General features: G+C 44.3%; 1 protein-coding gene across 1 annotated transcript in view; it reads left to right on the plus strand.

Annotated features, from left to right (window-relative positions):
• xylt1 (xylosyltransferase I) overlaps nt 1–23397 on the plus strand; it is a 115246-nt gene extending 91849 nt beyond the window's left edge. Inside the window, exons 8-11 of the mRNA XM_056280841.1 lie at nt 908–1173; nt 8670–8868; nt 18633–18966; nt 23075–23397. Of these exons, the coding sequence (XP_056136816.1) occupies nt 908–1173; nt 8670–8868; nt 18633–18966; nt 23075–23397 (1122 nt within the window). The remainder of the gene's footprint in view (nt 1–907; nt 1174–8669; nt 8869–18632; nt 18967–23074) is intronic.
• The last annotated feature ends 1432 nt before the right edge of the window (nt 23398–24829 follow it).

Here is a 24829-nt window from a genome sequence, read left to right on the forward strand (position 1 = left end):
GGTGAAACAGATGAAGAAATGGATATGGATCACTAAGATATAAAGAGGACAGTATTGCTCTACTTTGAATCAATCCGTCTTCTTACCCTCTTGGCCATACCATCATCTACTTGTGAATGCTGATGAGCTTTTGTTGAAAATGCTAACCAGGTAATGTCGCTGGTAGAATATGCTGTTAGCTCTCTGGTCCCCACAATGTTATTCTTGATGAAAAAAGGATTCTCTGCTCCACCAATTACTGTATGCCCAATTTCTCTTAGAGCTCCGCTGCTTCTCCATAGAGATGTTTCTCCACCCTGCCATAGGTACATAGATATGTAGAGACCCTGCCACTCCAGAGAAGTTTCCAGAGTGTCTTTGAGAGTCAATGTATTATGATTTTGTATCAAATTCAGAAAACTCTTATTTTTGTCCCATTGTTTCCTGTAGAAGACAGGAAGGAGTGGAGCACAGTCAGACACAGGGATGCTCTATATCAAGTTCAACAATCACATTAACAATAGAGTGCAATCTGATGTGCACTAAATAAAGGGCTGAAACTAATTAATTGACAACCTTCTCTTTCCAGAAAATAAAAAAATTAGAGAGAGAGAAGAGACCAAGTTTTATTTAATATTCATTTATACATCTACAATGAGAAGATACATTGCCCGTGCCAAAAATAACCCAGCTTGATTTTATCATGGTATGGCATTTCTATTTTCTGTCTTTTGCTCTCTCTCTCTCTCTCTCTCTCTCTCTCTCTCTCTCTCTCTTTCTCTCTCTCTCTCATTCACTATCACACAGGCACTATTTCTTAGTCTCTCTTTCACTTCTTTTTATCTCTCTTCTCCCTTCTTTGTCCTGCTGTTACCGCCCTCCTTCCCTATCTCCCTCCCTCACTGCCCACCATCATCTATCTCTGTAGCAAACAGCTCGGCCCACCTTCTTCGCCAGGAAGTTTGAAGCCAGTGTAAACCAGGAGATAGTGAATCAGCTGGATGCCTACCTGTTTGGACCATTTCCCCAGGGGACCCTGGGCCTTCATACCTACTGGGAGAATGTTTACGACGAGGCAGATGGTGTGGCCAGTCTGTCAGACACACAGCTCACACACTACCACTCCTTCTCCCGACTCGGCTTGGCCAGGGCCGTGGCCTCGCTGCAAGGCAACCCAAAGGATAATAGATGCAGGTCAGTCACATAAACACAAAGCAAATACACAAACACACACAGGGGGCTCTATTTTAGTGAAATTGGGTGCAGGTGCAGGCACATATAAGCGTGGCAAATATATGTTTGGTAATTTGGAGACCCTTTTGTCAATGTGCCGAGCTGCGCCTGTCATCAGTGCATTGCAATTGATAAAGAGGTTGAATTAGAACGAATTCATTATAAGCAGGTAGAGTTGGGACAAGCTTCAACTTGGTCGATCAAATCAACTCTTCTCAAACCGTTTAAATGTGTTGTGGCACAGCGTATTGTCATTTTAATGATGCAGAGAAAAAGATCAGTGCTGACCTGCCCTCCATTCAGGACTATCCACTTCCGCAAAAATGAACCAAGGTAGCAAAGACAAATATGACCAGAAAGTGTGTTACCATTGCTTGAACCCTGGGGATAGAGTCCTAATTTGAAACCTCGGCCTTAAAGGGAAACAAAAGCTTGCTGACTGCTGGAGTGCACGTCCTTATGTAGTTGAGAGTCAAATGTCTGATCTTCCTGTCTATCATCTTAAGCCTATGGATGGTTCAGGACCTGTCAAGGTCATGCACCATAATCATATGCTGCCATTGGGACAAGAAGTCAGACTGAGTACTGAGGTTGACTCCAAGCCTGCTCCTTCTCCAAGAGCCTTCAGGCAAAGAAAAGTAAAAGAGAGGAATCAAACTCCCAAGGTACACAGAGATGACTGCACCGCTGAATTGCTCCTGGGAGACCGATGTTCTTCAGACTCAGAGTCCGATTATGAGAATTATCCACAGGACTTGATCATGGACACTCCTGAGGAAATCTGCGAACAACCGGAACAAATTGCAATGCCCACAGCGTCCAATACACATACTACACCTGCTACGGAAGTACCAGAAGTTGTTGCCAGTTCAGAATCTTTAGAAGATCCATCTGCTCCAACGGAAGAGAGTGCTGAGATAGTAGGTGACGAAAGGGAAGGAGAATGGGAATGTCCTGTGGACAGCATTTGCACTACAGACGAATCTGATGTAGTGAATCCAGGATCAGAAGTACGGAAATCAGACAGAGAGGGCTGTCATTCAAATGAATTCTTAACACTGTCAAATAAATCCAACCATTTCGAACATACTGTACTGTACATTGTACTGGTACACTCCGTCATGTCCATCTACCTCACGCATGTATGTAAAGTAACATACTAACATCTATTTCAGCATTTGTGATATATTCTTTATACCATTGCACTTTATCACCTCTTATTTCACCTGTATAAGTCAATCCTTGTGTATATATCTGAAGATTGTTGTGTTGTAGTGTTGTTATTCTATGTTAAGTACACTGTGAGAGCCATGAAACCGGAGTCAAATCCCATGTTTTTGCAAACCTATGGCCAATAAATATGATTCTGATGACAGATGAAGAGGGAATCGCATCAGAATGGCTCTGCATTACTACTCGATTAACTTGGAAGTATAATATTCAGTGGCCGTAAATTATTTCCCTGTACTGCCACCATCTTCCAATTATATACTCCATCTATATAGGTCATGACAAAACAAAATATACATTTGAAGCAGCACGCAAGAATATCCTTATTAAATAACCTGGCTGACATGTCTTACAAATTGATTTCAGTGTTGTCACATAATGCACAAGCCTACAGAGATTTGGAGACAATGCACACAATAGTTTAGTCTATAGAGTCTGACAAAGGAATGGATTTTCATGTCCAGATCCCATGAGTCAGTAAAAAAAGAAGAAAAAAAAATCTCCTGTCCTGGTCCACTCATGGGATTGATTGAAGAATAGACTTCCATCCCACAACATTTCGACAGGAGTTCCTTGATCCATGGGATTCTCAGCCAGATGTCAGGCTGTCCAGATGTCAGACATTTACTTTGTCAAGTTAGGTTGAATTTTCCATGCATCAGGATGAGTGAAAATTCATCGATTCACATCAAATTCAACAGCCACATGTTGAGGGATTTTTTTTCTGATGAACCAATAAAGAATGTTGCATTCAGTTAGTTGTTATTATTGGTTTAATGGTTTATGTCAGTGGGGTGATATGCGTAGGTTAACATCCATTGAAAACACATTTTGATAGATGTTCCCATGTGCCTGCACCTAGACTAATGCACAAACACAGCTCAATGTACCTGCATCTGTGCTTAGACATGATCTGAGCAAGTGGAGGCATAAGCAAGTGGAGGCATAAGCGCAATTTCAAGCCAAAAACCAAAATTATACTATGCCAGCAGATCTGCAGTAATACACCCCCAGCTGTGCCATGCCACCCATCTTGGCACATGGGGTTCCCTTTTGAGCCACGAAATTACCAAGCGGTCACATCCGGGGAAAAATGCACCTTGCGCTCCAGGAAATTGCCAATCAGCCAGTGTTTTTTTGTCTCCACTGGCTCTTCGCCAGCATGAAAATAAAGCCTCATGATCTAGCACTCACTGCACAGAACAAGAACTAATTTAATCTGATCTACATGCAAAGTAATGTTCTGTATATGAATATTTCTCGCACATAAATGAACCTGCACGCAGGCACCATGCGCACGGATACATATACACGCACACAGACCACATACACACTGAAATGTATTTGCATCCACACCCATCAACAGGTGCAGATCATACACAGAGACATGTCTTTATTCTCTTAAGCCAGACACACCCATGTTGGCATGAGAAGCTTCAACCTATTCAAAAGCTTTTGTGTCTGTGCTCATAAAATCTCTATATAAGACATTACGTGTCAGTGGTTCATCATTAGGGACAACAGATAGTATCAATAAGCTGCTGGGAACTCTGGGTAATGCGGTTTGGTCTGTAAGATGAAATGACATTTCAGTCAATTTTCCCTGTAGGTGATGAATCTATGTAGGTCATGGTGTTGGAAGCTGTCACTTGAGGCCAGTGTGTTATTAGTGGTACTTATACCACTTCCAAAGTGTCATTAGAGCATGCGTATGTGGCTAAAAGATGAAAAATTAAAAAACATACATGCAGTCCTCACCATTTCCATATTTGATGATGAGATGGAACATTTTTTTCAGCTTGATTTTTCACTTTAGTGAGAGTTGCAGCAAATTTATGGGCCTTTCAGAGCGTCATGATAACCGAGGTATTAAATGCTGGGTAAGTGTTTTATTTGTACTGTGAAGTCATAAAACACTGAAGCAAATTCAGCGAAGATTAGAAAAAGTCAGGGTGAGTTCCAAATTACTCATTTGGACAAGAAAGATATTAACCACAACCTTAAATGGAGAAAATGAAATGGTAAAAAAATACATTTAAGATGAGAGGCAAAGGGCGTCTGGGTAGCGTGGCAGTCTATTCCATTGCCTACCAACATGGGGATTGCCGGTTCGAATCCCCATGTTACCTGAGGCTTGGTTGGGCATCTCTACAGATACAATTGGCCGTGCCTGCGGGCCTGGTCGCTGCACATAGCGCCTCCTCTGGTCAGTCGGGGTGCCTGTTCAGGGGGGAGGGGGAACTGGGGGGAATAGCGTGATCCTCCCACACGCTACGTCCCCCTGGGGAAACTCCTCACTGTCAGGGGAAAAGAAGTGGCTGGCGACTCCACATGTATCAGAGGAGGCATGTGGTAGTCAGCAGCCCTCCCCGGATCGGCAGAAGAGGTGGAGCAGCGACCGGGACGGCTCAGAAGAGTGGGGTAATTGGTCGGCTACAGTTGGGGAGCAAAAGGTGGGAGGGGGTGAGAGGCAATGTGGATTGGGTAGAATAATGAAAGGGAATCCGAGGCCAAATGTTGTACGAGTGTCTTTTGTAGACAGCATTTCTAACAACATTTAGTGTCTTTCTCTTATAATAGCGTCACAACTGTATAAGGACTCAATGGCCTCCACGGTATATTCAGGACTAGTGTTCTGCTTTCTGCTGTTGGTTAGTTATTATGTGAGTCACTATAGTCGAGTTATTCTGCTGTAGAGGGTTCTTCTTGTTCCTGCAAGATGATGCCACTGATGCTAATTTCCCCCATTATAAGCTTTCGGGTTGCTTCGTTTTGGGATGCAGTGGGATGTCAGCTGAGTCGGTAGTTGCTCCACGTAAAGGGGGCTTCAGTAAGGCAAAGGGGCTGGTGCCGGTGCTTGGCTGCTGTAATTTGTGTGTTCTGTAGAGCCCTCCGGGTAGTTGAGTGGAGAGAGGAAGCATGTTTCCATCTGTCAAACCTAAAAACCACTCCATCTATGTGCTACAGCTGTTTCTACTCATACCCTCCATCTGTTAATAAAGAGTGAGAGCAACAGAAATGGGGGCTATTTGTTTGTGCATGTGTGTGCGCGCGCGTGTGTATGTGTGTGTAAGGAAGAGTTGGGGAATACAAGTCTCTCCATAATTGCCAGATAATGAGCGTGTTACAAAAGCATTAACTTTTGTGAAAACAAGCAAACCCCCCCCCAATCCTTTTCTACTCACGAGCCCAGTGTGTGTGTCAGCCTTGCAGAGGTGGGTCATCGAGTTGACGAACAGAGGGCGGTGTATCTTTGTATTTGCATTTGTATTTTTTGTGCACGCGTGCGCTTGTGTGCATGTGTTAGTTGCATGCATTTATTTGTATTTGTACCAAAGGACGTGTGCACGCATACGTGTTTGCTTATCTTGTTTGTTTGGGCGACTATATAGCTGTTTGTGTACCTGTTGCGTGAGTGCGTTTGCGGACACACAGAGATACGTGTGTACACATTCATGTCTGTTCTTATGTGCGTACTTATTTGGATGTGTGTAGAATTCAAATGTGCTTCCGACAGATGGTCGGGGCAGCCTGGGTAGGGGACCGGAGTGAGAGAGGGGGGGGATTTGGGCCTTCCAGCAGTCTGCAGTGACAAGGTTGGAAAGAGACATTGGGGGAGAGGGCCTGAATGGTGCTTCTATGTGATCTAAGCCCAGCCCCTATCCTCTGGCTCTGATATACTTGCAGCCCCTATTCGTCTGAGCGAGAGAGAGAAAGGGGGCACTATAGAGAGTAGATGGAAAGAAGGAGAATGGAGGAAAGAAAACGCAAGGGGAGGAAACAATAGGTAGGAAGACTTGAGCGGAGGCAAATGGAAAGAGAGATTAAGAAAGGAAGAGTGTATGGAGCGCCGTCCCTGTGGCTGTAAATATTTGCTGTTCTGCTTGTCAGGGTAGCATTTACCAGGACGGGTTGACTCCTGGTCCACAAGAGGAATACTGATGAAGCTTTGGGAACTGGGGAGCCAGGAGTGAAGGCGTGTTTGTGTTTCTGTGTGTGTGTGTGTGTGTCAGATTGGGTATCTTTGCACGTTGCACTTGCCTCTGTGTTTGAAAGGGGTGAACGGGGAAAGGAAAGCGTATTGGATGCCGACAGGGGATGCATGAGTCAAAGAGGTGGGGAAAGGGGGGGGTGTGGAGAGAGCAGCTGTGAAGTCTTCCCCAGCAGCGCCCATCCCAGCCCGTTTATTTTCCCAGAAGCTACACAGGCTGTCTGCCCCGAGACCCTCTGCTGTGTGTGCAGTAACATGAACTGATCAAGGGAACAAGACCTACAGCTTGCTTCAATTGAAACGATGACCCAAGTCACCCTTTCTCAACAGAGTAACCATATTTGATTGGTTGGTTTTGTGTGTGCATGTGTGTGTGTCTGTGTGTTGGTAAGCCAAGTAAGGTCTGAGTCTGATCTGAGGTCTTACTAAGCCTAACCATAATCTATTCCTAGTAGACCATGACTACGACTGCTTTGTCAGTTGGCCAAGACGGCTGCAGTCTGGGTTCTCCCTGACCCCCCCCCCTCCTCAGAGCCTTCTGAGCACATGTCCAACCAACTAATACTTGTTTTATCAAAACAGTTATTTCCAAGGGAGCTTGGACTCAAAAATGAAAGAATTGGTAAACTGTACACCCTTGCATCATTATCCACTCTTCTCTCTACACAATAACACACAGGCATAACAAAGCATGCGGTCTTGTGTAAACTGCGATATGTGGAACTTTTATGAACCAGAGAAATAGGATTCGCACACTAAAATAAACGATGCAACACAGATTTATTCCACCATGGTTAATGTTCAGCCAAACACTCCAAACTAAATTCTACTAAAGTTCTAGTGAAGACTGTTTGGTTGAAATGTTAACCATGCTGGGATAGATCTGTTCTGGAGTCGGTCTGCGTTGGAGCATCAATTCTAGTGTGTGAGTCCTGTTTCTCTGATCGACTTTCATTCCTTTGACTGCACCTTAAGATGTTGTTTGGTGTGCATGCGTCTTTAGTACACTATTTGGTGACTTTTATTAACCACTAAAATATACTCTCATTATATACTCTAAATGTACACTCATCAATGTTATATGTAATTGGCTAATTGGTCAAATTAGATTCCACAGAATGATATAAGCTCAGAAACTTGTCACTTCAATTATCACACAGCTATTTCAGTTTTAAGATATACAAGTAATTCACCAAACCTCAAAATCTCCCATGCTGGACTTTTTTCTGTCTTAGAGGCTGAGACTAATAATGCAAAATTAGCAATGTGAGATGCATGTATGATAACACAGCAGTGGCTTACAAATAATAGTCACAATATACATGTACTAGCTTTAAAAATGTTCCTTAACAGGTGTCTGGGTAATGTAGCAGTCTTTTCCGTTGCCTACCAACATGGGGATCGCCGGTTCGAATCCCTGTGTTACCTCCGGCTTGGTCGGGCGTCCCTACAGAGACGGTTGGCCATGTCTGCAGGTGGGAAGCCGGATGTGGGTATGTGTCCTGGTTGGTGCACTAGTGCCTCCTCTGGTCAGTTGGGGTGCCTGTTCAGGAACTAGGGGGAATAGTGGGATCCTCCCATACACTACGTCCCCCTGGACAAACTCTTCATTGTCAGGTGAAAAGAAACGGCTGGTGACTCCACATGTATCGGAGGAGGCATGTGGTAGTCTGCAGCCTTCCCCAGATCGGCAGAGGGGGTGGAGCTGGACCGGGATGGCTCGGAAGAGTGGGGTAATTAGCCAAGTACAACTGGGGAGAAAGGGGGAAAAATCCACACAAAAAAAGGTTCTTTACAAATAAGACTCATTGTAGAGCAGAATAAACTGCAGGAAAAACTAAGAAAGGTGGGTTTTTAGTTGTCTCATTATGACAAGAGTAAATAAGCAAGAGCTAAATAAGCAAATTGCGAGAGCACATCTTTCACCAATCAGCCTATGTACATTTTTTTAAGCAACATGTTGCCTGTTGCATTGGAAGGGAGGTCATTGAATTAATGTCCACCTTTTTTGCACAATCATGGAGCAAGCTGGCAAAACCTTAACCTTCACCCGGGGCATAAATAAGCATCAAGCTGTGTTAGCATTTCTAAAACCGGCCCCATCCAGTCCCTATTCAGACAGAGCTAGATACTCCTCTCCTCTTACACAGTTGGCCTTGACAAGCGGCATACTAGCTATACCAGAAGGTATCAGGTGTGCTAATGGATCCTCTTTCAATGCTCTATGGGTTGGCAGGTATTTCCCCATGGGTCATCCGGTGTCGGTGCATCTCTACTTCCAGTCAGACCAGTTCCAGGGCTACTTGGTCAAGCATCATGCCACAAACCTGGCGACCAGCAAGCTGGAGACCCTGGAGACCTGGGTGTCTCCGAAGAAGAACTTCAGGATAACCGCCCCTCCCAGCAGCACCTTCAGCCGGTTGCACTTTGCTGAGGTCAGTCTATATGTTGTCATATGTCACTTATTAGGAACTATTAATTCATCTGTTAGACTGCCATTCAAGACACCATTTGATATTGTTCTTTCTCTGCTTGAGTAAGTGAGCTTCATTTAAAGCCATAAGCCTCAAATAGATAAAAATCGGGTAAAAAAGAAAAAAAACCTTTTATATATATATATATATATATATATAGACATGGAGACATATTCCTCTCTGTGGCAGCCTTTGTAAGGCTTATAGTGCTGCAAGTCCAGGTTAATTAAGCGGGTGCCTGTAATGGCCTTGTAAAATGTAAATTGATTGAATTCATCAGAGCTTATATGGATGAGTGCGTCATGTGCTGCTTATTTGTCGATTCCTAATAAAATGTCTTCTCACCTTCACACTGGAATGAGTCTCTTGATTGTCTTGTTATGTTAATCTGTGTTACTGTTTACCACAATGCCCCTTTAGTGCACAGCGGCTTGGGTGAGATGTAACAGGCAGAAAGAGCCTTTTAAAAAGGGAGAAAATTAACTGGGTGAATACAAATTGACCTTCTCTCGGGTTTATCATGCATAGTTTGTCACTTCTCTCGACACAAAAAAGCTTTCGAAATGTTGCCTGTGTGCATGTGAGAAGGCATCTGTTTGCGCTTGTAGATTATACACAGACACGAGGCAAGTTTTGGCAAATCTAAGAATCTAATAGATGCTCATCAATTTCCAAGCCCCCTGACACTTGTTAGTTCTGGGTTTTTCATCTTTTATTAACAGTGACAAAATGAGCTGTCCAGTTAAAGGTCTATCTCTCTCTCCATCTTTCAAATCCTTGTGTATTTGTCCAGGTTAGGAAACAATGAGGGGTGGGCGTCCGGGTGGTGTGGGGGTCTACTCCATTGCCTACCAACACGGGGATCACCAATTCGAATCCCTGTGTTACCTCCGGGTTGTTCGGGCATCCCTACAGACACAATTTGGCTATGTCTGCGGGTGGGAAGCCGGATGTGGGCATATGTCCTGGTCGCTGCACTAGTGCCTCCTCTGGTCAGTCGTAGTGCCTGTTCGGGGAGGGGGGGGGAGCTGGGGGTAATAGCATGATCCTCCCACGTGTTACGTTCCCCTGGCGAAACACCTCACTGTCAGGTGAAAAGCAGCGGCTGGTGACTCCACATGTATCGGAGGCATGTGGTAGTCTGCAGCCCTCCCCAGATTGGCAGAGGGGGTGGAGCAGCAACCAGGATGGCTCAGAAGTGTGGGGTAATTGGCTGGGTACAACTAGGGAGTAAAAAGGGGGGGGGTTTAAAAAAAAAAGAAGAGAAGGAAACAATGAATGGCAGAAGTGATGTGAGGTGTGGCTCTGATCTGAGAGAGATGTTACTGTACTGTGACTGGCAGTGTGTCGGCCTGTCATTCACAGAAGGACCCGAGATAGGCTGAACAAGACAGCAAAGCTGCAGTAGCCCCTCTGCATCTAGTCTCCTCAGTCGAGATGAGTTCTTACACAAAATCAAAATCCGAGACCTTGGCAGCAGAATAAACCATGCTGCGTACAATGTGACTTCTGATACCCCCCCTTCCCTCCCCTCTCCCCCACTCTCTTTTGAAATAAACGGCAAACGACGATTGTTTCTTTTTGTTCCCTGTACTGTGCCGCCTCACAGAAACCTTTTATGAGAAGCTTTAGAAAGGACATGATTCAGTGCCGGGCTAATTAAAGACGACAGGGATAAACTTAGTAGTTTTCCCTTCGGATCAGGCTTGATTTCGAGACGTCTATCCCGACGAGTTGGAGAAAAGTTGCATTATGTATTACTCTGCCAAGGTCTAGGCCTTCTACCATCATATAGATAAATTTTCATTTCTCTTTCTCGCTCACTCCATCTCTCTCCCTCTCTGCTTTTCCACTCGTCGCAGCGTTCTCCCTTTATCCACAGTGTGTCTGTATTAGTAAGCATTCATCCATCTTGCCCGTAGTCACCCCATAGTTTAAATGCTACCTCAGGGGAGTCCTCCGGCGCTGCGGTGAACACCTGTGTTTGATTACTCCTCCAAAAGGTGCCACTAATAAGCCTCTGAATGAAACCCTGGGGGCCTTCGAGCCCCACGGATTTAATCATGGCCAGATGTAGGCTGGGACTCTTCGCTCCACTGGCTGATCAAATTGACCTGTCTTGTTTTATGGAGGTGTTGGACTCTGGGCGCCTGTGAGCTGGTGACATGGGGAGAGGCTTTGTCTGCTTGCTAGGTCAGCAGGAAGACGGAGGGGGAGGTGGGTCTGTGAGGCGAGAGGGGCTTTTTATGCCTTCACTCAAAAGTAGGGAACAGGAAAGTGTATGCTGGGGTAAAGAAGGCCATGTACGCAGGTATGACTGTTAAGTGTATATATGGAGGAAAACGTCACCATGTTTTTACAGATGGGCATGGAAAGTGGATTAGTCGAGCAGTCAATGAAGAGCAGGTACCAACACAGATTTTTTTTGGGGGGGGGGGGGGTCTGTGATAGATTCACTGCTTCGATATATATTTGTCAAATAAAAATCAAAGGCCAGGCCATTAGCTGTTGGTTTTCATTGATAGAGGGTTTCCAGCCAAAAACTTTATGTTAGGCGCAGTCGGAATTTATTCTCTATGAAACCTTTTGTAGAAAAAAGGTGTGCACAGTCAAGGGAGGAGAAGCACTGTAGGCTAGGCTAAATGGTGCTCGGCGTAGTAGCAAGGTCTGTATGTATTTTTGAACAAACTAATAACAAGCTTGAGTTCATATTACATCAGATGAAATTATCTTACAACAGCTGTACAAATGCAATGCCAAATCATTTACAAGTGAGGAACAAGGGCAGTTCAGGAAAACAACACCAGACTAGCACCATGGCTTTTCCTGCTGTCAGCGGCAAGTGTAATCACATCTATGATTTCCAACGATAAATTGCCGTGAAGGGTGGCACGGTGGCGCAGTGGTTAGCACAGTCGCCTCACAGCAAGAAGGTCCTGGGTTCGAGCCCCGGGGTAGTCAACCTTGGTGGGTCATCCCGGGTCATCATCTGTGTGGAGTTTGCATGTTCTCCCCCGTGTCTGTGTGGGTTTCCTCTGGGGGCTCCGGTTTCCTCCCACAGTCCAAAGACATGTAAGTCAGGTGAACTGGCCGTACTAAATTGTCCCTAGGTATGAATGGGTGTGTCGGTCGGTCGGTCGGTCGGTCGGTCGGTCGGTCGGTCGGTCCTGTGATGGCTTAGCAGCCTGTCCAGGGTGTCTCCCCACCTGCCGCCCAATTACTGCTGGAATAGGCTCCAGCATCCCTGAGAGCAGGATAAGCAGTTAAGATAATGGATGGAAATTGCAGTGAAGTTTTGTGGAAGGTGATGGCTTTTGGGACATAATGGGCTTCATTGAACCTGAATATGCCATAGCATCACACCAAACGATTAATACAGGTTTAATGGTTACCATGTAAACATTTCTGAGAAGCCGAATACCCAGCTGAAAGTACTTGTTGTAGGTGTTTGTGCTGGCCATTTTAAAATAGACCGAGAAGATGATGTGCAACTAGTCGATTCGAATTGAAAACCCCTCTTTACTATCTGACTACTGAGAGAAAGTGAAAAAAAATTGCATCTATTATGTGTATAAAGATTGTTCTGTGAGACAGTTGGGAGTTTCTGTCTATGGTTCCCAAGTCATCAGCAGATACTGGCAAAGTCTACTAAACCCAGTTGCAATTGTTGGTAATTGGTTGAATTCTACATGAAAGGCATAAAAAAACTGCTCCAAGATAACACTGCAAAGTGTGAGTAAATAGCTTGGGCTGCCAGGTCAGCAGAACCAGAGGGGATACAACAGTACTTGGGGGTGGAGGTCATGATTTGGCTGCTACATCAGTTCCATAAACAGCAGATAATCTTAACTAGGGCTGTAAGTGAAGGGCGGTCGTAAGTCACAGACTTGGTGAGAGGACTTAAGGTAATGGCTGATAGGGCAGAAGAGGTATAGGACAGATTTTATGTGCGCAGGGTGATTGTAAACCATAGGGTACAACTGAAATGGGCCAGAAGTTAATCCCGTTTTGACCCACTTCCATGTTGCAACTAAGCCCTTCTCTACCTGTAATTACATTTAAATACTAACATTGATATCTACGTAGTTGTCCCAGTGAACATTGATTTCACTGGGAGTAACGAAGAAGGACAGGATTAGGAATTATTATATTAGAGGGACCGCTCAAGTTGGACGGTTTGGAGACAAAGCAAGAGAGGCAAGATTGAGATGGCTTAGACATGTGTAGAGGAGAGATGCTGGGTATATTGTGAGAAGGATGCTGAATATGGAGCTGCCAGGAAAGAGGAAAAGAGGAAGGCCAAAGAGGAGGTTTATGGATGTGGTGAGAGAGGACATACAGGTGGCTGGTGTGACAGAGGAAGACGCAGAAGACAGGAAGAAATGGAAGCAGATGATCCGCTGTGGCCACCCTTAACGGGAGCAGCCAAAAGTAGTAGTAGTAGTAGTAGTATTGATATCTAGTAGTAATATTTCACTCCACAAACTATTTTACTTCTTCAATAGTCAAACTTAAACTGCTTCAACAAACATTGAAATTATGTGTCAGTGGTTTTAACTAATGGGTAAACGGACATATATGTTCAGATTTGTATTAACAACAGCATCCAAACCTTAAGCTGTAAATATGCAACAGGTGGTCTGCATGCTCTCCATGCCTCAGACAGGGATTGCCCTCCTCCACCCCGTATTGCTCTCACAACTCTCTCCAGTTGGCTCCCCACAGCCTCTTTCTCAGTGGATTACAGTGAAATTCCTCAGTCAATACTCCTTTCATTTCAGTTTTGGGCTCAGAAGGAGACTGCTGCGGTTGAATGGGGGGTTGTGCTGTTTGTCAGTGACTCAGCCCCTGAATAAGATAATGAACTACAGAAGGGGCTGACAGGAGAGTCAATTAGTATAGGTTGTTTTGGAGTGAAAGACAAAAAACCAGGGGCCAGCTGCCCAGTAATGGCAGAGGTCAGTCAAATAATTGAGATGAGCATAGGGTGTTGCTTTATGGAGGGGCAAGACTGAGCCTGACTCTTTCTCTTTCTCTCTCTTTCTCTTTCACACACACACTCATTCTCTCATCACCACAAGGGGTGTCTATTTATACACTGCAAACTCACTTCTCACAAGGTGCAATGTAACATCAGTTCCAGTCAGACATTGATTGTCCAGAAGGGTGAGGCAGTGTTAATCAAGCTCGAGTAAGGATGAGTGCTTCATAGAGCCGCCTTCCTTCTCACATTCCTGCTAAAACCCCAGACTGATATCTTCCTCCGTCTCTCTGTGTTTCTTTCTGTGTGTGTGTGTGTGTGAGAGAGAGAGAGAGAGCACACGCCCATGTGTAGTCTCTCTCTGTCTTTATTGTGCTTATTTTCATTAATCTTTCTCATTTTGCATCCCACACAATATTGCAGTGGCTGCTCCCCTGGCACACGCATCATGCCTCTTCAGTTACAGTCTTGACTGCAAAGAAGGCATTATTGGCAATTAGCAGTACTTACATAGCCTCCTGCTTCCCCTTCTGAGTCCTCCACCCCCTCTCCTCTCTCTCTCTCTCTCTCTCTCTTTCCCCCCCTCCTTTCAACCCCCCCCCTTTCAATCTACCAGTCCCAATTTAATTTAAATCTATTCAAGAAGATTTACTGGCATTCATTCATTGTTGTTTCATCAAATCATCGGTGTAAAACAGTTAGGAATACATTTTAATTTAGATTAAATACACAAACAAGAAACCACATGTGCATACCCTGTAACAATGAAAGCTTAAAGGGACATAATAAGGTTAATTTAGCTCCACTGACTGTCCCTCAGTGGTGGTAGCTCTCTTGCTGCCAGGGTGGCAGAGGTTTTATTCTGGCCCCATCTGTTGTTGTGGTTGTTGTTTTAAATGTATTTATTTTACTCATTTGGGAGAAACACTGTGCTCACAAAGCTGGCAGTGCAATTGATTTCTAATACTCGATGGTTAGGGTCTTCTCAGATCAAATCAAAGTTTACTTGTCTAATGTATGGTAGGCGTACAAGTAAGTGGCAGTAGCTGCTGGCAATGAAATGCTTGATATATGAAGTCAATAGAATACAACAGCTTAAACAGCACTATCAAACAACAAAGAAAACACAAAATTTTTTACTTTATATATTATATTTGTTCCCCAAAAAGCTATTTTATTTACTACATTTATTATATGTATTATTACACTATTACACTATATGTATTTCATTCACTACTTATGTGTGTCCTCATTATGCTGGTCATGTAAATGACTATAGTGGCATAGGACATCCTTCCAGGAGAAATTGTTTTAAATGGTCAGGGTGGAAATCACAAGTCTTGCCAGCATCTGCACACAATATCACATTTCTACTACTACTAATACTACTTTTGGCTGCTCCTGTTAGGGGTCGCCACAGCAGCTCATCCGTTTCCATTTCTTCTTGTCGTCTGCATCTTCCTCTGTCACACCAGCCACCTGCATGTCCTCCCTCAACACATCCATAAACCTCCTCTTTGGCCTTCCTCTTTGCCTCTTCCCTGGCAGCTCCAAATTCAGCATCCTTCTCCCAATATACCCAGCATCTCTCCTCCACACATGTCCAAACCATCTCAATCTTGCCTCTCTTGCTTTGTCTCCAAACCGTCCAACCTGAGCGGTCCCTCTAATATAATAGTTCCTAATCCTGTCCTTCTTTGTCACGCCCAGTGAAAATCTTAGCATCTTTAACTCTGCCACCTCCAGCTCCACCTCCTGTCTTTTCATCAGTGCCACTGTCTCCAAACCATATAACATAGCTAGTCTCACAACCATCTTGTAAACCTTCCCTTTAACTCTTGCTGGTACCCTTCTGTCGCAAATCACTTCTGACACTCTTCTCCACCCACTGCACCCTGCCTGCACTCTCTTCTTCACGTCTCTTCTACACTCCCCGTTACTTTGGACAGTTGACCCCAAATATTTAAACTTATACGCCTTCGTCACCTTATTCCTTGCATCCTCACCATTCCACTGTCCTCCCTCTCATTCACGCATAGGTATTCCATCTTGCTCATACTGACTTTCATTCCTCTTCTCTCCAGTGCATACCTCCACCTCTCCAGACTCTCCTCAACCTGCACCCTACTCTCGCTACAGATTCACAATGTCATCCGCAAATATCATAGTCCACGGAGACTCCTGCCTGATCTCATCCATCAACCTGTCCGTCACCATTGCAAACAAGAAAGGGCTCAGAGCCGATCCTTGATGTAATCCTACCTCCACCTTGAACCCATCTGTCATTCCAACTGCATACCTCACCACTGTCACACTTCCCTCATACATATCCTGTACCACTCCTATACATACTTCTCTGCAGATCCCAACTTCCTCATACAATACCTCACCTCCTCTCTCAGCACCCTGTCATATGCTTTCTCTAAATCCACAAAGACACTAAGTAGCTCCTTCTGGCCTGCTCTATACTTCTCCATCAATATTCTCAAAGCAAACATCATATCTGTAGTGCTCTTTCATGGCATGAAACCATACTGCTGCTCATTAATCATCACCTCTCCTCTTAACCTAGCTTCTATTACTCTTTCCCATATGTTCATGCTGTGGCTTATCAACTCTGTAGTTTATACAGTTCTGCACATCGCCCTTATTCTTGAAAATCTGTACCAGTATGCTTCTTCTCCACTCCTCAGGCATCCCCTCATTTTCCAAGATTGTGTTAAACAGTCTAGTTAAAAACCCCACTGCCATCTCTCCTAAACATCTCCATGCCTCCACAGGTATGTCATCAGTACCAACTGCCTTTCCACTCTTCATCATCTTCATAGCTGCCCTCACTTCCTCCTTGCTAATCCACCACACTTCCTTATTCACTATCCCCACATCATCCAACCTTCTCTCTCTCTCTCTCATTTTCTTCATTTATCAGCCCCTCAAAGTACTCCTTCCTCCTGCTCAGCACACTCCTCGCTTGTCAGCACATTTCCATCTCTATCTTTGATCGCCCGAACCTGCTGCATAACCTTCCCAGCTCGGTCCCTCTGTCTAGCCAATCGATACAAGTCCTTTTCTCCTTCCTTAGTGTCTAACCTCTCATACAACTCACCATATGCCCTTTCCTTTGCCTTTGCCACCTCTCTCTTCGCTTTATGCTGTATCTCTTTGTAATCCTGTCTACTTTCTTCATCTTTCTGACTATCCCACTTCTCTTTTGCTAACCTCTTCCTCTGTATAATTTGCTGTACTTCCTCATTCCACCACCAAGTCTCCTTGTCTTCCTTCCTCTGTCCTGATGACACACCAAGTACCTTCCTAGCTGTCTCCCTAACTATTTCTGCAGTGCTTGCCCAGCAATCCAGAAACTCTTCACTACCACCCAGTGCCTGTCTTAACCCCTGCCTGAACTCCACACAACAGTCTTCCTTCTTCAACTTCCACCATTTGATCTTTGGCTCTGACTTCACTCACTTCCTCTTCTTGGTCTCCAAAGTCATTCTACAGACCACCATCTGATGCTGCCTAGCTCTGTTCTCCTCTGTCATCACCTTGTAGTCTCCAATCCCTTTCAGATCATGCCTTCTGCGTAAGATATAGTCCACCTGTGTACTCTTTCCTCCACTCTTGTACGTCACCCTGTGTTCCTCCCTCTTCTTGAAATATGTATTCACCACAGCCATTTCCACCTTTTCACAAAATCCACCACCATCTGTCCTTCCACATTTCTCTCCTTGACACCATACCTACCCATCACCTCCTCATCACCTCTGTTCCCTTCACCAACATGCCCATTGAAGTCCGCTCTAATCACCACTCTCTCCTCCTTGGGTACCCTCTCCACCACTTCATCCAACTCACTCCAGGATTATGCTTTCTTTTCCATCTCACACCCAACTTGCAGGGCATATGCGCTGATAACATTCATCAATACACCTTCGATTTCCAGCTTCATACTCATCACTTTGTCTGACACTCTTCACCTCCAGCACACTCTTGACATACTCTTCCTTCAGAATTACCCCTACCCCATTTCTCCTCCCATTTGCACCATGGTAGAAGAGTTTGAGCCCACCTCTGATGCTCCTGGCTTTACTCCCCTTCCACCTGGTCTCTTGCACACACACAGTATGCCTACCTTTCTTCTCTCCATCATATCAGCCAGCTCTCTCCCTTTACCAGTCATAGTGCCAACATTCAAAGTTCCAACTCTCACCTCCACACTCCTACCCTTCCTCCTCTCCCACCGCCTCTGGACATGCCTTCTCCCTCGCCCAACAGTGGCATAGTTTCCACCAGCACCCTGCTGGCCAACAGTACTGGTGGCAGTCGTTGGTCGATCAGAATGTCATAAGTGGGCAGAATATCATATTTCAATATGTATATATTCATCAGTAGAGGTTTTAGGCTCGAGCATGGTGTTATAGAAAAATATTATTCACCATGACAGTATGGTCCACATGTTTTTTAATATATTTTTCTCCCAATTATTCATTCATCAAATATATTACTTATATGCCTATAATATAGCAGTGGTGAAATTGCATCATTATTTTCTGTCAACTTGTTTTTTGCCAATGCTTTTTGCCATTCTTCTCTTTCTCTCTCTCTGCCTCACTCTCTCTCACTCTCTCTCTCTGTCTCTCTCTCTCTTTGTCCTTCTCACTTGTTTGCCCACTCTTTTCCCCCCTAACACAGTCTTGCCTACTTACTTCTTTTGTCCTTGAACTCATGGTGTGTTTTCTATCAGGTTGGCATGGAGTGGGATGCCAAAGAGCGGATGTTCCGTAACTTTGGTGGCCTGATGGGGCCCATGGACGAAACGGTGGGCATGCAGAGGTGGAGCAAGGGCCCCAATGTCACAGTCACAGTGGTGTGGATCGACCCCACCAACGTCATCGCGGCCACTTACGACATTCTGATTGACACCAGTGCCGAGTTCACCCACTATCGGCCCCCCCTCAACCAGCCTCTGAGGCCTGGTGTGTGGAGCGTCCGCATCCTGCATCACTGGAGTCCAGTGGCTGAGATGCGCTTCCTCATTACCCCACTGGCCTACAGTAAACGCCAGCCCATACGCCAAGGTGAGACAGCACTCCAAACGGACCTTGTTATTCTTATCAAGATAGGCTTGTTCATAATCACTGGATGGAGTCTTTAAGAAGCCACTTTATTCTAGTATATTGTTACACAGAGAAGTAGAATTTGATTTTGTTTCATGTCATATCAATAGCCTCACAAATCAACTTGCACCAGTGCACTCATCTTCAGAGAGCACGTACACACTGAAGTACACTTGAGTTTAAAGCGGCACCAGGTAACGTTTTGGATTTCGGCAACGTCTTTTACCACAACTGACACAAAGACAACCAAGGGGCTTTTTTTTTTTTCTTCAGAGTGTAGCAACAAGATACATGCCTTTATTTACAAGTCATAGCTCAAATGAATATTGCCGAAAAGAAGCTATGTTCACAGATGAGGTAAAGTAAAATTGCTATACTTATAGTATGTGTGCCGTAAAGTGATCCTGAATATCTCCTGGGGGGGGTTGGTTGGATTGTGCCCGGTGACAGACAAAATGTAAAGCTGCAAAATGCAAATGCAACATTTAATGATATATTAAAGCAAAAAAAGTTACTTGGTGCCACTTTAAACTGTGCCCCAAATATTTTACATTTTGAGAAAACCATGCATAACCAGAGCTGCTGCAGCCTAAAGAGCCACTTTTTGTCTAGTGCTTCAACATCACCCCCAAATTTTGTGCCTTCAACTGCCTGCAATGTGAATGCAGGTGTTCATTCCAACCAATAACTCTACCAGTTGATTTCACTATTTAACACATCATCCCTTAGAGCGATAACTAATCAGTGAAATCAGCTGGTGTGACGTTTGGTCGGAGTGAAAATCTTCATATATGTGCCTCTCCCTTGCACCCGGCTGGAGACAACTGCGCTTCACTTTGAGGTGATGGCAGAGTAATGACATGAATGAAACCACATGTGAAGTGATTGTGTTCGATGTCGAAACTGAGGTATGAAAGTCAAAATTTCACACCAGAAACTGTTGAGATTTCAAGACTGGCGTCTGTCATTTGAAACAAGGCCATATATTTCAGTTTTTCTCTTAAAACCTTTGGTAGTGGAGAGTTACTCTTTGATTTGTGCATTTGTGTGGAGCACAAACGTGCATGGAAATATAACAGATTAGACACACAAATGCAGCATGTGCCATTTTGCCACGGGGCCAAGGAAAAGAACTTCTCTCATTCCTTTCTGTGCAGCAATGATTGCACAGAATTTCAGCCATTCTAAAATAAGCATGTAAATACACACACACACAAACACACACACACACACACACACACACACACACACACACACACACACACACACACACACACATGCAAATACACAGACCCAGAGACCTGTATTTGTGATGATGATGCCCTTTCCAATCAAGCCTTTGGGCCCCCACAACCCCCGGTTGTTTGTCATCAAGTCAACTCTAATACCCAGCACACCCCTCACACATACTAAACAGTGTTAACCAACAGCACCTTTAGCCCTCTAAATACCATGATACAATTAAATCAATCAGCCAGCTCGCATAAGGGGCGGGACACCATTGCTCTTGTCTTTTGGCTGTCACGTTGTTCTGAAAGTCACATGACAGCATAAAATATAAAATTAAATGAGAGTTTGGAGTTTTTACCATATTGCGAACCATTTAATATTCTCACCGAGGCATGTTAGTTTTGAGATAAAAACAAAAATAAAGTATGCTTTTGTATGTTTTGTTTTTTTTTGTCTGGCCCTCAGTGAGATTTTGTTGGATCTGTTGCAGGAGAATTTGAATGTAATGCCAAAATCGATTCAAGAGGGTGTCCGGGTAGTGTAGCAGTCTATTCCATTGCCTACCAACACGGGGATCACAGGTTCGAATCCCCGTGTTACCTCCGGCTTGGTCGGGCGTTCTTAAAGACACAGTTGGCCGTGTCTGTGTGTGGGAAGCCGGATGTAGGTATGTGTCCTGGTCGCTGCACTAGCGCCTCCTCTGGTCGGTCGGGGCACCTATTCGGGGGGGAGGGGGGAACTGGGGGGAATAGCGTGATCTTCCCACGTGCGACATCCCCCTGTCAGAACTCCTCACTGTCAGGTGAAAAGAAGCGGCTGGCGACTCCACATGTATGGGAGGAGGCATGTGATAGTCTGCAGCCCTGCAGTTTTTTTAGTTCACAAGCAATTAGCAATGTCATTTTAATTGCAGGTCTTACCTGTTCCAGGTTGACATGAATGCATTTCATCACAAATGCAGCGGAGCGGGAGATATCTTACAGGGCTGACAGGCATTGTTGATCAACTGTGTAATTTCCACCGTGGTATTGCAATAGATGAGCACAGAGCAACACTTGTCAATCAGCCAGTCGCTCCTTGGGTCTGACTGAGCGAATTGTTACGTTGCAGTAGACTGTGTTTTGTTCCTAGCTTGCTCTGTGTGTGTCTATATACATATGTATGAGTGTGTTTGTTTGTTTCATAATGTTAGCTTTAGACTAAGGTGTTTTTGTCCGCAACACTATGATTTACTGCTTGGGACTGGCACCAGGTTCTCCTCCTACACACAGCACCAGTAAAACTTTGCGAGTTGGCCTTTCACCTTAGCCGGTAGCTGCAGAAACACAGACGAATTCACACACACACACACACACACACACACACACACACACAAACACACTTGTTTTTCTGTACTTGTGAGGACCCTCATTGACTACGGTCATTCTCTATCCCCTAACCCTGACCTTAACCCAAAAAAACGACATACCTAACCTTAACCCCTCACTTTCACTTAATCCTAAACCCTAATCCTAATCTAGTCCCTTGAAGAAGTGATGACTGGCCAAAATGTCCTCGCTTTGCAAAACGCCCCCCTTGTCATGGTTAAAAACTCAAATTGGTCCTCACAAACATAGCTGAATGAGAACCTCATATCACACACACACACACAAACATATACATGCAGATAACTATACAGAGAACACTACTTGTAAACGCAACTATACACATGCACAAGTGTCCTCATACAAGCAAACATTTATACACACAGGTACACACACACATGCTTACACACACTTTTACCGAAGGCTGGCCATCCTGTGGCTTGGCTTGGCATGACACTCACTTTCAGACTCCATCTTTTGTCACCAGGCCATGAAAAGCGCTGATGTCTACCAACATCTGTATGAGAGGCCAACACAGGGAGTGCTTGTGTATAATAGCCACGCTTACAAGGGATGGCTCGCACCCCAGTGTTAGGACCACTGAGGAATTTACAGCTTCACTGCAGCTCAGGGTTGAGAAAGTGTTTTAAGGGAAAAGTGTGTTGTCATTTTGTCCCTAGCAAACAGTGTGGCTTTTTTTTCTTCTTTTAATGGAACGAGAGGAGGACATTTGACTATTTCTGATCCATTCTGAGAAGTCAGCGTTGCGGTTGTTTGCCATATCACGTTAAAAAAAAAAGACTTCAACCGCCAATTAATGATCATTACTCAAACTAATGGTCAATTTGAGCATTTTACACAGAAACCAAATTGAGGTTCACTCTGAGTAATCTAGGGCTTAATGGGCACTTGGAAATAACCAGGAATTTTGTGTTTCCTCAATTAATAATCATTAAATTTGGTGATATTAAAAGGTTTAGCTCAAAGTCACCATGTGTCAAATCAAGCACCTCCATTACACATGACCAATCATAACCTTTGAGTGCATGACATGCACCTATTTTACCAAAAAAAGAGGTCTGCAGTAACAGGTGAGCGGGGGAAAGAGAAGAGGTACAGCATCGAGGTACAGTGAAAAAGAATGTTATGACCCAATTTTATAAATTGCAAATGTTCAATAAAGTGATTTTGTTTCCTAAAATGTGTACTAATAATCATGATTAATGATCTTAATCACAATATTTTGCAAACTAATAGGGATCATCATTTTTGCCATAACTGTGCCACTCACATCTTACCAAAAGAAACCGTTGTCTGACAATTTATGTATCTCCTAACATTTCTGCCTGTTATTCCCCTTCTCTCTTTCTTTTCCTTCAACCACCATCTTTTCTCTCTCTCTCTCTCTCTCTCTCTCTCTCTCTCTCTCTCTCTCTCTCTCTCTCTCTCTCTCTCCCCCCCCCCCCCCCCCCCAGAGGAAACTCTTAAACTCCACAATGGACCAACGAAGAATAGCTACATGGAGCAAAGTTTCCACGGCCTTAACCCGGTCCTCAACATCCCGGTCAGCCTGGGCCACATGGAGCGAGCCAAGAGGAACGCCGCCCTGACAGGTCCCGAGCTGGAGCACTGGCTAGATGGCCTGGTGGGTGAGATATGGGAGGCGGCCGACATCTGCGCCTCGGGTCCTACTGCCTGCCCCGTCATGCAGGCCTGCCCCAAGACCCCCTGGAGCTCACTAAGCCCAGATCCTAAGTCCCAGCTGGTGGCGCCGCGACCCGACGGACGCATCAGGTAGCAGTGGGGCCTCCAGCTGGACGGGAGGCCACGGTGCAGGAGATGCGTCATCAATTTAATTTATTTCTGAAGGTGGTTTGCTGCAGGTGGGGCTGGGCAAAGTACTATCTCTCTATCAACAGAAAAGCTGCAAACAAAAGAAGAGCAGATTTTTTTTCTCCTGGTTTTATGAGGGCTTCTGAAGCGAAAAGAATTAGAATAGTTTTTTTAACCGAGGTCCTCCCACATTTTCCTCGGTTTCGATAGCAATTTTGGCTTCGCAATCGCTGTTGTTTTTCTTTTTTTTCCCCGTGTATTTATTTTCATCTCACAGCTGAGTTTTACTGTAATCCAATGTTGCAGTTCTGAACATCTAGTTTGCTGCTGAATGAGAGACAGTGAAGTCAGCTCTTAGTGTCCTGCACATGCAGCTATGCACTGCATGGCAGGGACGTAATGCCTGAGTGTGGAATAGGAGGTTTCAGTGGGTATCGGACCAAGTTCTGCCTTGTTTATAAGGCCTACATTTGAGGGGACGGTATGGTACTGATTTAATTGATGTGCCTCTTGAGTATTATGTCAACTCAATAATATAATATCCGAGCTATCAGCCGAATCACGGGGAAGGTTATCATTTAGAAGTGACAAGAACAGCATCAGCCAAGGCAAACAAAAGAGTAACTGTAGCGATGTGAACAACATTATAGCTAATTAAAAAAAAAAACTTGATGCCTCGGTATTTTTCCTGATAGCTCAGTAGCTTGACAACTGAAAATGCTCAAACTCTGCATAAGTGTAAATTGGTAACTGCAGCACAACTTCAGACTCTCAGTCAGTGCCTGGTCCAGACGGGGACTGATGCAGCTGAGGAGCCATCTGCATCAGTTACTTTAGGCAAAATTGGAACGGTGGGACAAATTTAGGGGCCTTTACAGAATAACGCTAACTATTTGGATTGTATCAGATGCATATTAGAAATTTATTAGACATAGAAATATCGATATTCTAAATTTAGAAATGATTCATTTATGGTTATTGTATGTCAAATACTTCTAGATTCAGCAATCATGTACTGTAGATTTCCTTTCTTCAACAACTTCAGGCAAATGGCAGTGGTGAGCAAATGGGAAAAGTAAAAAAATAAATAAAAATAGAAAAAAGATGCAATTCATCCAACCTTGCAACCTGTCTCAAACTTGAAACATAATCATCTCAAGCTGACTGCAGAATTCAAACTTGTTTGTTTTCTGTTTTCATCTTTTTTTTGTGCTTTTGTTGATTGTTTTAATGACACTTTATGATGCAAGGACATACAAAAGAATTCTCAAAATTGTGTGAATATGGGAAGCGAGTCCACCAGTTGCTATTTATTTCAAAGTTTATATAAATAATATATAAATATTTTTAGTCAGTGACTAAATAACTACCACGCTGCCTTGGCAGCATGATAAATA

Source organism: Lampris incognitus, chromosome 5, assembly GCF_029633865.1.
Source record: "Lampris incognitus isolate fLamInc1 chromosome 5, fLamInc1.hap2, whole genome shotgun sequence".
Classification (NCBI taxonomy): domain Eukaryota; kingdom Metazoa; phylum Chordata; class Actinopteri; order Lampriformes; family Lampridae; genus Lampris; species Lampris incognitus.